This window comes from Magnusiomyces paraingens (assembly GCF_902498895.1).
Source record: "Magnusiomyces paraingens strain CBS 517.90 genome assembly, contig: contig1, whole genome shotgun sequence".
In the NCBI taxonomy this organism is placed as follows: Eukaryota; Fungi; Ascomycota; class Dipodascomycetes; order Dipodascales; family Dipodascaceae; genus Magnusiomyces; species Magnusiomyces paraingens.
In genome coordinates, this window is record NW_022474067.1 from 4,231,225 (window position 1) to 4,244,812 (window position 13,588).

At 33.5% G+C, this 13,588-nt stretch overlaps 3 protein-coding genes across 3 annotated transcripts; 1 reads left to right on the top strand and 2 right to left on the bottom strand.

The window, feature by feature from the left end:
- Positions 1 to 99: 99 nt before the first annotated feature.
- On the bottom strand, positions 100 to 1,326 carry SAPINGB_P001266 (uncharacterized protein; the record flags this gene model as incomplete). The annotated part of the gene is made up of 1 exon (XM_031995989.1): positions 100 to 1,326. The coding sequence occupies one exon, from the start codon at positions 1,324 to 1,326 to the stop codon at positions 100 to 102; it is 1,227 nt and encodes a 408-aa protein (XP_031851880.1).
- Positions 1,327 to 1,881: 555 nt separating this feature from the next.
- SAPINGB_P001267 (uncharacterized protein) lies at positions 1,882 to 4,212 on the top strand (the record flags this gene model as incomplete). Its single annotated transcript, XM_031995990.1, has 1 exon — positions 1,882 to 4,212. One exon carries the CDS (start codon positions 1,882 to 1,884, stop codon positions 4,210 to 4,212), a length of 2,331 nt encoding a protein of 776 aa, XP_031851881.1.
- A 685-nt stretch (positions 4,213 to 4,897) lies between these two features.
- Positions 4,898 to 6,971, bottom strand: SAPINGB_P001268 (uncharacterized protein; the record flags this gene model as incomplete). Its single annotated transcript, XM_031995991.1, has 3 exons — positions 4,898 to 5,943; positions 6,082 to 6,135; positions 6,257 to 6,971. 3 exons carry the CDS (start codon positions 6,969 to 6,971, stop codon positions 4,898 to 4,900), a joined length of 1,815 nt encoding a protein of 604 aa, XP_031851882.1.
- Positions 6,972 to 13,588: the final 6,617 nt, after the last annotated feature.

Sequence of the window (13,588 nt, forward strand, 5' to 3'; positions counted from 1 at the left end):
TTTCAAAAAGCAGAAACTACAAAAAAATAACGCAAAACGTATAAAATTGTTTCAACACTATAGTTTATATTTACTCTATCAACTTTTTTTTTTTTTTTTTTACAATCGAGCGCTTTTGTTATCCGTAGCCAGTTTTTTTGCTATAGTTTCTTGGTCCACTTCATTCATCCAATCTAAAACAGCACTAACAACTTGTTCACTGTAGTTGGCTCTTTTTTCACTAGGCATGTAGGCACGAGGTTTACCGTAAAAGTTATGATCTGCATTGGGAACTAGAACAAGCTTTTGAAGACTATGTGGTAGCGGTCGCTGGTATATCCATGGCCGTTTATTTGTACCGTCAACCTTTTTCAGAGAGTCTTCATAACTACCAGTAATTGAGAATTGCTTAACTAACAAGGGCAACGGGTCAGTGGACGAGTTTTGCGACTCATGTACAGCTCGTGCAAAGTGTGTAGTATAGAGGAACGCGTCCATGACTGGAACAATGTGATCTGCGTCGCCAAACAACGTAAGAAACCTCGATCCCTCCAGGTTTGAATCCTTCCCTTGACCCCATAGTGAAATCAAAATGTCAAGAAGTTGACCAATTGGTACAGAAGAAAGATCTGCAATATCACTGTAAGAAACCCACGAGTCTACCACTTTTCCGGACGCTGGTCGGCGCAGTGTGAGCCTCTCACCCCCACGTTCGGCAAAGTCTGGGAGCCGGTGTAAGTATGATTCCATGAGGTATGAAGTGCGATATCTCCCCGAGCAGCTTGCAAGAAACCGGAGTGGAGACGCCAAAGGAGCTACTCCAGGGGTAGCATGGTATTTAAGCGTACGAACGATTTCAGGAAGTTGTTCTGCGTTCAAGGACTGAAGTGCGTGTACTGCAGACCAAGCAAGGAGACTATGGGACCCACGAGAATGTGCAACTCCACCAACAAGCTCTAATGGTCTATAGCCTTTGGTTTTTGCGGTTTTATTATAGGCACGGATCCATTCAAGAACTGAATCAAGATCTCGGATATCATTTTGGATGGTACGTGAGACAATGTTTGGAGGGAAAGAGTCACCGCAGGCCATGAAATCAAAACGCAATGTTGCACGACCAGTCCTTTTAGGAATTTCATGGGCCAACAGTTTCTGATAGCAGTAGTCTTTGTGACCTAAAAATCCATGTAAAATAAGAATAGTTTCGACAGGTTTTTGCGGGGGTGTTGAGTCATTTGCGTTATGATTCGGGGTGCTTTCGGGGACGCACAAACGGCCTTGAAGAAGGAATGAAGTCCCAATTACTGGGATTGTAATGTGAGATTCCTGAAAATCGTGAAGAGTCATAATTTTTAAATAAATAAAAAAGATGTGGGGAATTAAAAACCAGAGTAATTAGGAAGATAAGTAAGATTATTTATATAAATGTCTGGCATGGCAAGAAGTTCCCCGCGCAAAAGACTCGAGAGAAGCTTTGTGATGAATGTTCAATACCGAGGCTACTTTTTTATGTATTATTGTTATAAGATATATAGTCACGTGAATTTAATAGTAACACTTTTTTTTTTTATAGATAATTATAATTATAATTATATCGCGTATTATATAAGCATGGAAATTGGCTTTTTTTTTTTTTTTTGTTTAAACGCGTCGCCACTCCAACGAAACCACTTTTTAGTCGCCATAACAAAAAAAAAAAAAAAAAAAAAAAAACATAACCAACTCAACTGGCTATTAGCAATTTAACTTTACAAAGCAACCAAAATACAAACTTTAGCAATTTTGATTTTTCTTTTCCCTTCTCTCCCACCCATTTGCAAAATCTTACCTATCAGCGGTGCTATTGAAAGAAAGAATTTATTCAGTTATTAATAATTCATATTGGATTTATAAAGTCTCCTAATGAAAAGCAGCAACGTGCGTGACAGTCCTCTAAAAAACGCCATTGGAATTACTTTTAGAAAGCCTGTTTCTGAAAATCGGCATAAATCATCTCCAACTGCCTCCAGATTAAACGTTGGTACAGTTCCTTCAATATCGACTGAAAAATCACCTTTTAAAGAATCTGCAGAAAATCCACGCACTCCAGCAGATTTCAAAGGCAAAGGTATAAGCGCTAAAAGAGGCGTCAACTTTAGTCTATCACCAGAACCGCGTGCTATTGAGCGTCAAGAAGAACGATGGCTTCAACAAGCATTATTTGAAAGTGCAGAAAAACCGGTACCGTCTTCTGAGAAAAGAAGCGCACTTACAGATGTTTCCAATAGTCCGCTAAGGAAACGTCAGAAAATAGTCAATACAGATAAAAAAGAAGATCAGAAAGCCGCCATAATATTACCAGAAATTAGTACACCCGTTAAACCCCCGGTGAAGGTTTTTAGAGATGATCGTATTCAGACTGAAGAAATACAACCAATTAAAGAGGAAAATGATGATGCAATCACGTCTGCGACTGTGACTGCTACATCTGAGCCAGCATTAGTTGAGGATCCTTTTAGTCTTGATACATTGACTGCAAACTTACTTATAACGGAAATTGTTGATGTAAATGCCAAAGAGGCTGGTATCAGAAAGCTAGGAACAGGAACCACGACTTCTGCGACTTCTGCGACTTCTAGGGACAGATCTCGCAGGGGAATCGCAAGGGTCAGAGGTCGCCGAGGTCGTCGCGACCAAGAGAAAAGGGATGAAGAAAACAAAGAAACTACTCCTGAAAAAATACCGGAGAAAGCTTCGGCAAAAATTTTACGGAGGCGTAAACGAGATGTGGAAATTTACCAAGTTTTATCGCCTCCACAATTACATAGTTCTTCAGATGAACAAAATAAAAAATCACAACCGGAAATCGACGAAGTTAGTGACGACGAAGAAAATGTTTTTGAAAAACAAAATCCAGTGGATAATAACACAACCAAGAGCATACCCCAAACAAAGCTTTCTAAAAAAGTTAAAAATCGAATTGTTCAACCGGAGTCGCTGCTGCCCATCCGTCATTTTGTGAATCCTTCTATGACTGAAATGATGAAGCGGAAACGGTATCGGGAACAAGTTCAAAATCAAGATGTTAGTTTTACGCAACAGATGCGTGATGCTGATGACTACATTGCTAGTGAAATTGTGTTAATTGACACGGAAACCAATGATAAATCAATCGAGCAAAAGTCATCAGAAGCAAATAAAGCTGTGGGTAAAATGCAAAGTAAACACCCATCTGTTGTCAACTGTCGAAAATCTTATTCAAGGCGGTCTTTACAATCATATCCAGAGACTTTGGATGGTTCAGATGATCAAAAATCTAGTATTTCGAGCAGTAGAAACGACTCAAGTACATCGCCGGAGTCTGTGTATAGTATGGGAGAAGCTTATACAGATTATGATTCCACACCAAGGCAGCTGCCACTTTCGCATGCACTGAAAAGACTACCCACAGAAAAGGAGCGTGAAGAAAAACGCAAACGTGCTGAAACATTTGCAGCTTTGAGAGAAAAGTTTGCCCAAATTGATAAGTGGAAATTACGTGTTGATTCAGTTGATGTCAGTCCAGATGATGCCTCATTTTCCGGTTATGCAACTGTTACTAAATCGTCATCGGAATCATCACAGCAATCATCCCCAGCTCAGTCTTTGGGATCATCACCACCCTCTGAAGCTGCTGAAGAACAGAATGTCAGCATCACTAAAGAAACCCCAAAAGATAACTCACATAAATCGGCGTCACCACAAATAATATCTACCCCACCAGTGTTACGGCGCACACGACAATCTTCATCACAAGAAGAATTCTCAGAACATGATATTGAGTTGATTGATGATGTCACATTTGAATATAGCGACTATGAAAGTTTGGAAGACCTGGGCAAGATGTATTCATCTAGCGAAGGCGACATTCAAAAAGAACTTGACAAAAGGATTTCTTCGAGGTCAGAATCTTTGGAAAAACCAACAACGTCTCGAACCAACTCCGTGCTTTTGACTAAGTCTACAACATTGGAACAAACAACGACGTTAGAAAAATCGACAACAGTGCTGAATAAACCAGAAACACCTCGGATTAAGTCTAAAAAGAAAACCAAAAGCTCTCCTAAAGATACCATTTCTTTCATATCTACCCCTAAATCTCCTTCGAATGATAAACTTAAAACAACTGAAATTCCTCGCAGACGAACACGATCAACTATAAAGAATTTAAACACTCTGAGTGCAAGTGAGGATGAAATCGAGTTATTGGAATAGGTATTTCATTGTTTTAAAGTTGCTTTTTTATTTCGTTTATGTATATGTTTCTTTATTAATAGAATTATTGAGGTCTGTTGCTTGTATTCACCTAGAAATATATTGCTTAAATAAAAAACAATTTATTTCTTCTTTATAATTATAAAGAAAAAATAGGTTATAACCAATTATTGTTAATATAATTAATCTAATTATTATTGATTTTTTTTTTTTTTTTTTTTTTTTTGGGGGAAGAAGGGTATATTTTTGCATGTCATTGAAAACTTGTAAGAATATTATCTCATTTTGTGTAGAAGCTTGAAAATGCGTCTCGATACCCGATTAAGAGGATCAGGGAGTCAACGACCATACCTTTTTAACTTGTGTTCACTCAAAATTAATGATAATTTTTTTTTCTGTGTTTGATTTTTTTTTATTCAACAGTTAAAATTAATGGTAAATTATTTGTTTTAATTCAAGGGTTATAGAAGTATATAATATCAACATATGCGCTATCCTTTTTGTTCTTACTATATATCATTTTTATTTTCATTTTCATAATAAACTTTTAATTTGAGCTTCAACACTGCATCTCCAACAGCACGAAAATGAATCATGATGCCAGCGTACAAGGAACAGGGGGTCAAAAAACCAAACCTTCCCAACTTATCTCCACTTGTCTTCATCAACGTTGTAATTGTATTTCTTAATCCCTCCAAGCAGAGATAAAGCTTACAATCTCTTGTAAGCCAGTTAAACTGTTTAAGAGAGTCGACATGTCCATCTCTGGAAATATCCGTTTCAGTCCTTTTCTTTCCTCTTCAAGCAAAGGACACTCAACTAAAATGTGATGAACTGTTTCCAGCTCTCCACATTTGCAGTTGTAACTATCCTTTTCAATTCCAAACTTTTTAAACCATGCGCCAAAGTTGCCATGGCCTGTGCGAAACTGAGTAATATTACTCAAGATCCTTCGACTATCTTTCTTCATGATCACTCCCGTAACCATTTTGGAAAGATTATCAGTACATTTCGACTCCACTGTGATATTATGATACCACAGATCCTTACTGCTGTTCCAATACATTTCCTGCCATTCTTCTATTGCTTGTTTCTTCAAAATTCCAATCGTCTGATTCTGTTGTTGTTTCAGTGTAAGAGGTTCAACCCTCTTGCATTTTCGTTTTTCATCCTTTTTAATCATGTAGTTTCTATCATCTTTCGCCAATATGTAAAGCGTGGTTAGCTTTGCAATTGGAGATTTCTCAATCAATGTTAACAAATGACCATTAATAGGATTAGTTTTGCTAATATTTAGGTGTAAACGAATAGCTTTTCGTGCCACCATAAATTTTAGCCTAATACTATATGGCATTATACCAGCTTCCTTTTGTAATACCGCAATAGGAGTTGTGCGATAAGCACCAACAATTCTTCTTAAAGCCATATTCTGCATTACTTCCAACTTGTGGATTTCTCCTTTCAAGATTTTATGATGCCAAATTTCTAAGCCATATTCAACAATTGGTCTCACGCAAGCAATATACAGTGATCTGACTGCAGACCCTCGCATACCTTTTTGCACGCCTCCAAGATGCCAAATAGCACCAACAGCTTTTCTTGCTTTATTGATTTTATTCAAAATATGAGATTTAAAATCAAGCAGATTGTTCAAAGTAATTCCAAGCAATTTAACTTCCTTCTGGGGTTCACGAAGTTCTCCATTAGGTAAAGTAAGTTGCACTTTTTCATCTTTAGGTTTCACATTTTTTGTAAAATGAATAAAACCCAATTTATCACCCAAATCAATTTTGGTCATCCTTGATTTAGCCCAATTACAACATTTTTCTAATATGTTGCTTAAGCTTTTAGTATTTTCTTCAATTTTACCTTCAACGGTAATAGTCACATCATCAATAAAGCCAAAAGGAGTTCCACCCCATTCTTTAATGGCATGATACATTGGTGTGGAATATATCAAAAAAGTAGTGGTGAAATAGGTGAGCCTTGCGGAATTCCAGTACTAATTTTTGCACTGATCCTTTTCTTCGGTCCATGAGCATACTAGCTTCTCTTTCACTTACAAATTGGTACGTCCAGTTTATAAGTGCTTTGGGTAGTTTCATATCCTCCATTGTGTGTGCCAATATATTTCTGTTAACATTATCAAAAGCTCCTTGAATATCAATGAGCATAGCTGAAATTTTTTCTTTACTAGTTTCAATTCTTTGGACAAGTTCCAAAACAGCATCAGTAGCACAATAACCTTGTCTTCCCCCATATTGCTCTGGTGGAAGTGAGTGTGTTGTAAGCTTGGTCATTCTTTTTTGTATAATTTTTTCCAGTACTTTAGATGGAATCTTAAGTAAGGAAATTGGTCGGTATGCTCTTGGCTTTGAATAGTCAGGTTTCTTAGGTTTAGGTATAACAACAATAATGCCATGTCTCCAGACTTTTGGGTGGTATCCAAACTTCACACAAGCTTGGAGAAGCTTGAAAAACCTTTCCTTAAAGTCTTTATTCAGCCATGCCATCTTTAAAACTTTGCCAGTAATTCCATCGTCTCCTGGAGCTTTATCATTTGGGGTATCAGCCAATGCAGAGTCAACTTCATCAAACTCTAATTTTGGCCATCGAGAATCGTCATCAATTTCAAACTCTCTATCAAGACCATGATCAATTTCAGGTAGAAGTGCCTTCCATATTTCATGTCTTTTTTTCGTCAACAGTAGTAGTGAGAGTTCCATCTTCTTTTCTAATTTGTGGTATAATGGTATCATTGCTTTTTGGATTAATATACTTCAAAATCTTCCAAATGTCATTTCCTTCTAAACTAGACAAATATTTATTCCATTGCTCAGTACTTGCTTCACGCAAACTGTGGTCAAAAATTTTTCTAGCTTTTTTCGCCTCTTCAATTTTTTGTCGTTTCAAAGCCAAAGAAGGTTGTCTTTGACGGGCTTCCCTTTTAGCTTCTAGCGCTTTTTCTAACTTCTCCCTTAATTCTTGATTCCAATAGCGTTTGGACTTTTTCATCACCTTAACTTCCTTCATCGACTTTGCCATTGCTCTTTTTACAACCTCCTCAAGAACTTTAGCTTGGTCATCAATTTGGTCAGTTGATTTTAGAGTTTTGTTATGCACATTAAAATCTTTAATGGCAGAAGAAAGCTCCTTGTCAAACTTTTCCCAATCTGCATTTTTAATATTCAATCTCTTCACCTTTCCCTAATAATAAAATATTGTTTGTTTGTTTGTTTTTATTCAAGGGTTATAGAACTATATAACATCAGCATCTGCGCTATCCTTTTATTGTCTGACTATGTGACTTGCCGGTTTTCATTTGTACCTTTTTAGTACTGGTGGTTTCTGTTCTGTGCGTCTCCGGTAGCCCGGAAGATGGGCCCTGATGCCAGCTTACGAGGAACAGGGAGAACCAGTCTGTCGGTCCCAAAACCTTCCCAACCCATTTCCACTTATCTTCACGGACGCCCATGTATTTCTTAATCTCTTCCGTCAGAGATACGGCCCGCAATCACCTGCAGGCTATTTAGACTGTACGGAAGAGTCGGCATTCCTGTAACCAGGGTAGCCTATGGTTTTCAGTCTAGGTGTATACTCCCGTACACATCCTCAGGAAAAGGGGGTATTCTGGGAATCGAACCCAGTATCTTCCGCTATCGAGCGAACGTGTTACCCTTTACACCATCCAGCCCTTTCCCCTTCCCTTAATAATAAAATAAAAATAATGCTTGTTTAAAGTATATTCAATTTGTTGATATGGATAGATTTCATTATATTTTTAAGTCACATGATGACTCCGTGGCCAAGCTGGCTAAGGCGCACGACTGTTAATCGTGAGATCGTGAGTTCAATCCTCACCGGGGTCGTTTTTTTAATCTTTTGTTTTGTCAAGTTTAACGGAATTATTCAACTGACTATGGTAATTTTTTTTTTAATGGGATTTATTATATACCTAAGGTATTTAGCATATATAGTTGTATCCAGGATATGAACAAATTGTTTAAACGGAAATGCTTATAAGGCTTTCGTGAATTCTAGCTCTTCTCTTTTTTAGCCGCTTGTGACCAGGTGACACTGTAAGTCTTTTGGACGTTATAGGTATAGATTGATCATAACCTTCATATATATATATAGAAGAAGCCGATGGTTACAGATGATGAGTGATTCCTATTGATAATGGTACTTTTAACCTCTAAATTTGATTTATCAATAGCTCGAGAATATATAATCTTTTCAATTCCTCTATCGGCCTCTGTTATTTTATTGATGATTTGGATATGTGAAAATAGGAAGGTAAATCAAGTACCATGAACCTGTTGGTTATAGCTTTTAGTCAACAATTACTGTTAATTTTTTTTTTTTTTTGTTTCAAGATATTCTGCTCATGGAATGGTTTTATATTTTTATTATTACTAAATGTACAAATTAAACTGTGCTGAGGGAACTTTTTTCAAAGATATTTCCCCTAGCCCTTGAGTAGCATAAATGATGTTGGGGGAATTGGTTTTTCATTTTCAATTTAAATGTTTTATCATTTCAAATTATATATGTTGAAATTAATAAGAGACCTATAATTACAATTTCTATTACATCACAATGTTCCTCATTCATTTTTAAATTCACTTCTCTGGTTTTCAATATTATATATATAATAATATATATTGACAGTCAATTTTCTTAAATAATATATTATTTTATTTATGTAAGTTTTTTAAACCTTGCAGTAATTATTTTTTTAAAAAACTGGTAAAAATGAGATTTAGTTATTTGATCATTATAATGATTATAAAAAGAAACAATAATTTCTAATGTACAAATTTTGAAAAATACAAAAGTTTAACGGTTTGATTTATACCTTAGCCCTATTGGAATATTACATTTCAATTTATTAATTATCTAATTTTATCATTTCAATAAACTAAGTTTTCAAATTTTATAAACTTATAATTAATAATTTTTGGTGATAAAAAATTTTTTTGAAAATACCCGTAATTGGGTTTATTCAATATTTAAATTTACCCTAACCCTGGCGTATCTAAAATGTAAATGTAACATGGTTTTATAATAAATTTTATTAGCTATTATTGTATATTTCAGAATTTACATTTTGAAATAGTACTAACTTACAAATATGTCTAAAATTTTTGTTTTTTTGTTGGATATTGTCGCAATCAAAAAAAAAGTATTATTTTAAACCGCAAGTGTAAAAAAGTCCTACCTAAACCTAAGGTAATAAATAAATTGTTCATAATATGATTTGACAGGTTTAATTTCTTTTCCGAAAACATTATTTTCAATTAATATAGAATAAAAATTAATTTTCTATTTTAAAGATAATTTTCTTATCAATTGAATTTGCAGACAAAATAAAATTAGTTCTTATGACACTTGGAATTATGCCATAATTCTTGACGAATATCCCAATTCTACAAATTGAAAAGTTGTCTTATTTTTGTACTGAAATTCTGTGGTTGAGCTTGAAAAAAAAAAAAAAAAAAAAGATGCTTCGCCCTAGCCTTTTTGGAATAATAATTTAATATAGAAATCATAACTTAACAGAAATTTTTATGATTGCTAATTTTATTCCTACAAACAATAATTTCATGCCTTGCAATGTGAAAGCTTTGTTTTGAACTTGTAAAAATTTTGTCAATTGATTTTTTCTCTGTATTACAAACACTAATGACACCCTAACCCTTGACATTTTTAATGATATGGGACAAGTAATGGATAATATCTTTCATTATAGTATTTTTGAAAGTTTTTTACATACAATTTAGACAGTATTTCTAGATGAAAAAGTTGTTTTTGGTTAATCTGAAAACTTATTTATTTATTTATTTATATTCATCACAATCTTTATCATTTTTTTTTGTGTTTCTGAATCCTCCAGCTTAACACTAATTGTCTTACTTAACCCTCAAGGTTCTCCAATCATGCCCTTACCCTTGAAGTCCTGCCTAAAAATTGGTGCTTTTTTTGTTGAGCTTTCAAATATGCGTATAATTAATTTCAATTCAGCATTTTTAAAAGGTAAATATTTTGGTTTACCTAATATGTAATTTTATTGTTAAGCCTTTTGAGCTATTGAATTTGTATTTGTATTTGTATTAAATCCCCTTAGAGTATTCTGGTAAGCAGACAAAAACCATTTTAAAAAATCAATTATGGTAGCTAAATGAAAAATGTATGTATTATTATGTAATTTATGCATTTGCACAAGGAGATTAAAAGTGTGAGAAAACAGGATAACGAGGCGATGATGGGTTTGGAAACGAGGAACTACATAGGAAGGTAGTTAAGGATGGAACATAAATCAGGATTGGTCATTTATACAGGGATTAAAAAAGAAAAAATACTAATTTTTGAAAAACTCGTTATTTACTTTAAATTTTTTTTGATTACTTATACTGAGATTTCAGTAAAAGGTGGAGAAACAAAACTAAGTAGTTTTAATAATATGCCAAGGGTTTCAATTATGAAAAGTATAAACGATCGTTTCTCGCGCGAGAGAGAGGGTTAGGAATAACTTTTTTCTGTTTTTGAATTAGTCAAAAAAAAACTTATTTGAAACTCTGCTCGTATGAATATTTTAAAAATTTGCTCATGATTTTTAAGATAAGTTTGATTTAATTGAAAAAGAAAAGAAGAGAGCAAATAGTTTATATTAATATATAGCCGGGTCAATTTTTTTTTTTAAATAATTGGAAGAAAATTGGAATAATATTTTCAAACTTTTGGATTTCATTTTTATTTTTAGATCAAGATGGTTTATACATCAGGTGCATAGTTATGAGAAAATTCAAAGCATATCTTGAAACCAGGAGAATGGAATCAATTATAGGAAAGGTTTTATATTATTCAAAAAAATTTCTATCCAAGGTAAAGGAGAGTAGATTGTAAGAACATCAAGGTGGGTCTGAAAAGAATTGAAGAGAGGCAATTGGGTTGTAAACTAAGTGACTAGTTTGTATTGAAGTTAAAGTTTAAGATTTCTTAGAAATATACAGATGGGGTTAGTTTGCAATCCAAAGTAGATTTGAAAGGAGATACGATAGTGAAAGAGGAGAACTGAGATATTCTAAAAGAGAAAAGGAAATGGCTAAAAAAGTACAATATTGGTTGACAAACATAAATACGAAATGAAGTATAATTAAGGCTAGTAACAAAAATAAAATAAAATAAAATAAAAGATATATCAAGTGTTATGTCAATCAGCTCAACATTAAAGATAGAACTACAGAAAGAAATGTAAAGGAAAAAATAAAGACAATAAGGTTTTGACACATTTTTATCTCGTGATCAAAAAAAAGCATGAATCTCTAAAAAGTTACCAACACGTAACTTTTAATATATATTATATATAGTATGCAATCAACATTTTCTTTAGAATACTCACTCTTTTGTTCAACAACAATCAAGAAATCAAGATTTTGAAGAAAAATAACAAATTAAGTAAAAAGTAAAAGTATTAAAAAAGATATTTGACAACCGAGGGATTCGAACCCTCGCCTCCGAAGAGATAGGAACCTTAATCCTACGCCTTAGACCAACTCGGCCAGATTGCCATATTACTTAAAAATTTAATATATTAGATAATCTTGAACAAAATGATATATCATTTTTAAAACCAATCACGTGATAATGAAAAAATAAAAATTGCAATTTTTTTTTGTTACTACATTATCTGGTAGAAATGTATGGGGGGTCCAAACTTCACTTGAACGCCCCGAGCTACTCTTGGAAACAAAAGATAAAACTCTTCTATTAAGTCTAATTATCCTGCAGATGATTTCGGGCCGTATTTCTTTGTCGGAAGGGGTTAAGGGATACACAGGCGTCCGTGAAGATAAGTGGAAATGGGCTGAGTACGTTTGGGACCGACACACTGGTTCTTATTGTTCCAACCCCCCCCTCCCGTAAGATTACACCAGTACTCGTCTTCCGAGTTACCGGAGGCTGACGGACCGAAACTACCCGTACTAAAAGGGTACACCAAGAAGACGGCAAGGCATTACAGTTAGGCAAATATAAGAATAGTGTTGGTGCTGACAAACAAACAAATGTATTTTTTTTTAAAAAATAAATATTAATATATATATTTATTTTAAAATGAATTTGATTTGTTTTACAATAATCTTGGCTTTTTCATTAATTTTTTTTTTTTTTTTTTTTTGATTATGGGAAGGAAAATAGCACATGCTTATCAGTATATAGTTTTTTTTTCTGAGTCAACTGGCTAAAAGGTAATTTTTATGAAAATAAGTAGAGGAAAAAGAGAATATGTGAAAGTATAAGGATAATTATAAGTGGTAGTTGAAACAATGATTTAATGGACTGAAAAGAGAGAAACCCCATAGGATATAGCTATGGGATTTTTAAAACAAGAGTTTTAGTATGGGACACAGATATTTGTGTCGATTGGGCAAAGAATTTCAATGAATAGAGAAAGATTTAGTGTTTATCAGAATTGTTTTTATCTACGATAATCAATTGTAAGTTTAAATTAATTGTGAAGAATATATTTAATAGAGAAAGAGATTTTAGTCGTGGTGATAGATAATACCATAAATGGGATATGAGAAATCAGATAACTATTAAGGGCCTAGTTTTTCAGTGATGTTGAAAGGTTTGAAGAAATTCCTATAAAGGGAATAATTTTGAGAGCTTTAAGTTTTAAAATTAAAAATTTTGAGCGTTTAGCTATGAGAAAACAAAAATAGAGAATTTTAAATTATAGACCCAAAATAAGTACCACAGAAAGTATTTTGTATGAGAGAAAAATGAAAGAGAATTGCATGTGGTCGGGAAAGTGCATTCAATTGGAATTTTTAAAAAGTACAAATAACATCTATTAGGAATTTAAAATAGAGGAGAAGAAGAAGGAGAAGAAGAAAAAAAAAACTTTACTTTTATTTGGGAAAGATCAATAAAAGATATTGTTAAAAGTTAGGGATCCAGATGAATACGATAGAGTTGTTTATTGGCTCGATTAAAGTGTTTAACGATTGAAAGAAGCACTACGAGTGTTAAATTAATAAAATGGATCCACCGGGTTTAGAGGAATTTTTTTTTAAAAGATATTTGGATGAAAAAAAGAGTTGTAGAAAAAAATAAAAAAAAACGGTTATTTTTTTGATTACTTAAAAAAAAAAAATAAGCTAATAAGAAAGTAATTTGGATAGACGTTTGTATTCAGGGGGGTAGCTATATATTTCAAATTTATAATAAATTTCAGATAATTATCTGATTATTTTTTTTTTATGTACGGGTTTCATCAGAAAATCATATCAAAATTTTTTGAAAAACCCCGCAAAAATCTCATGAATAGAAGAGATGAAAAAATGAAAAATGAAAAATGAAAAATGAAAAA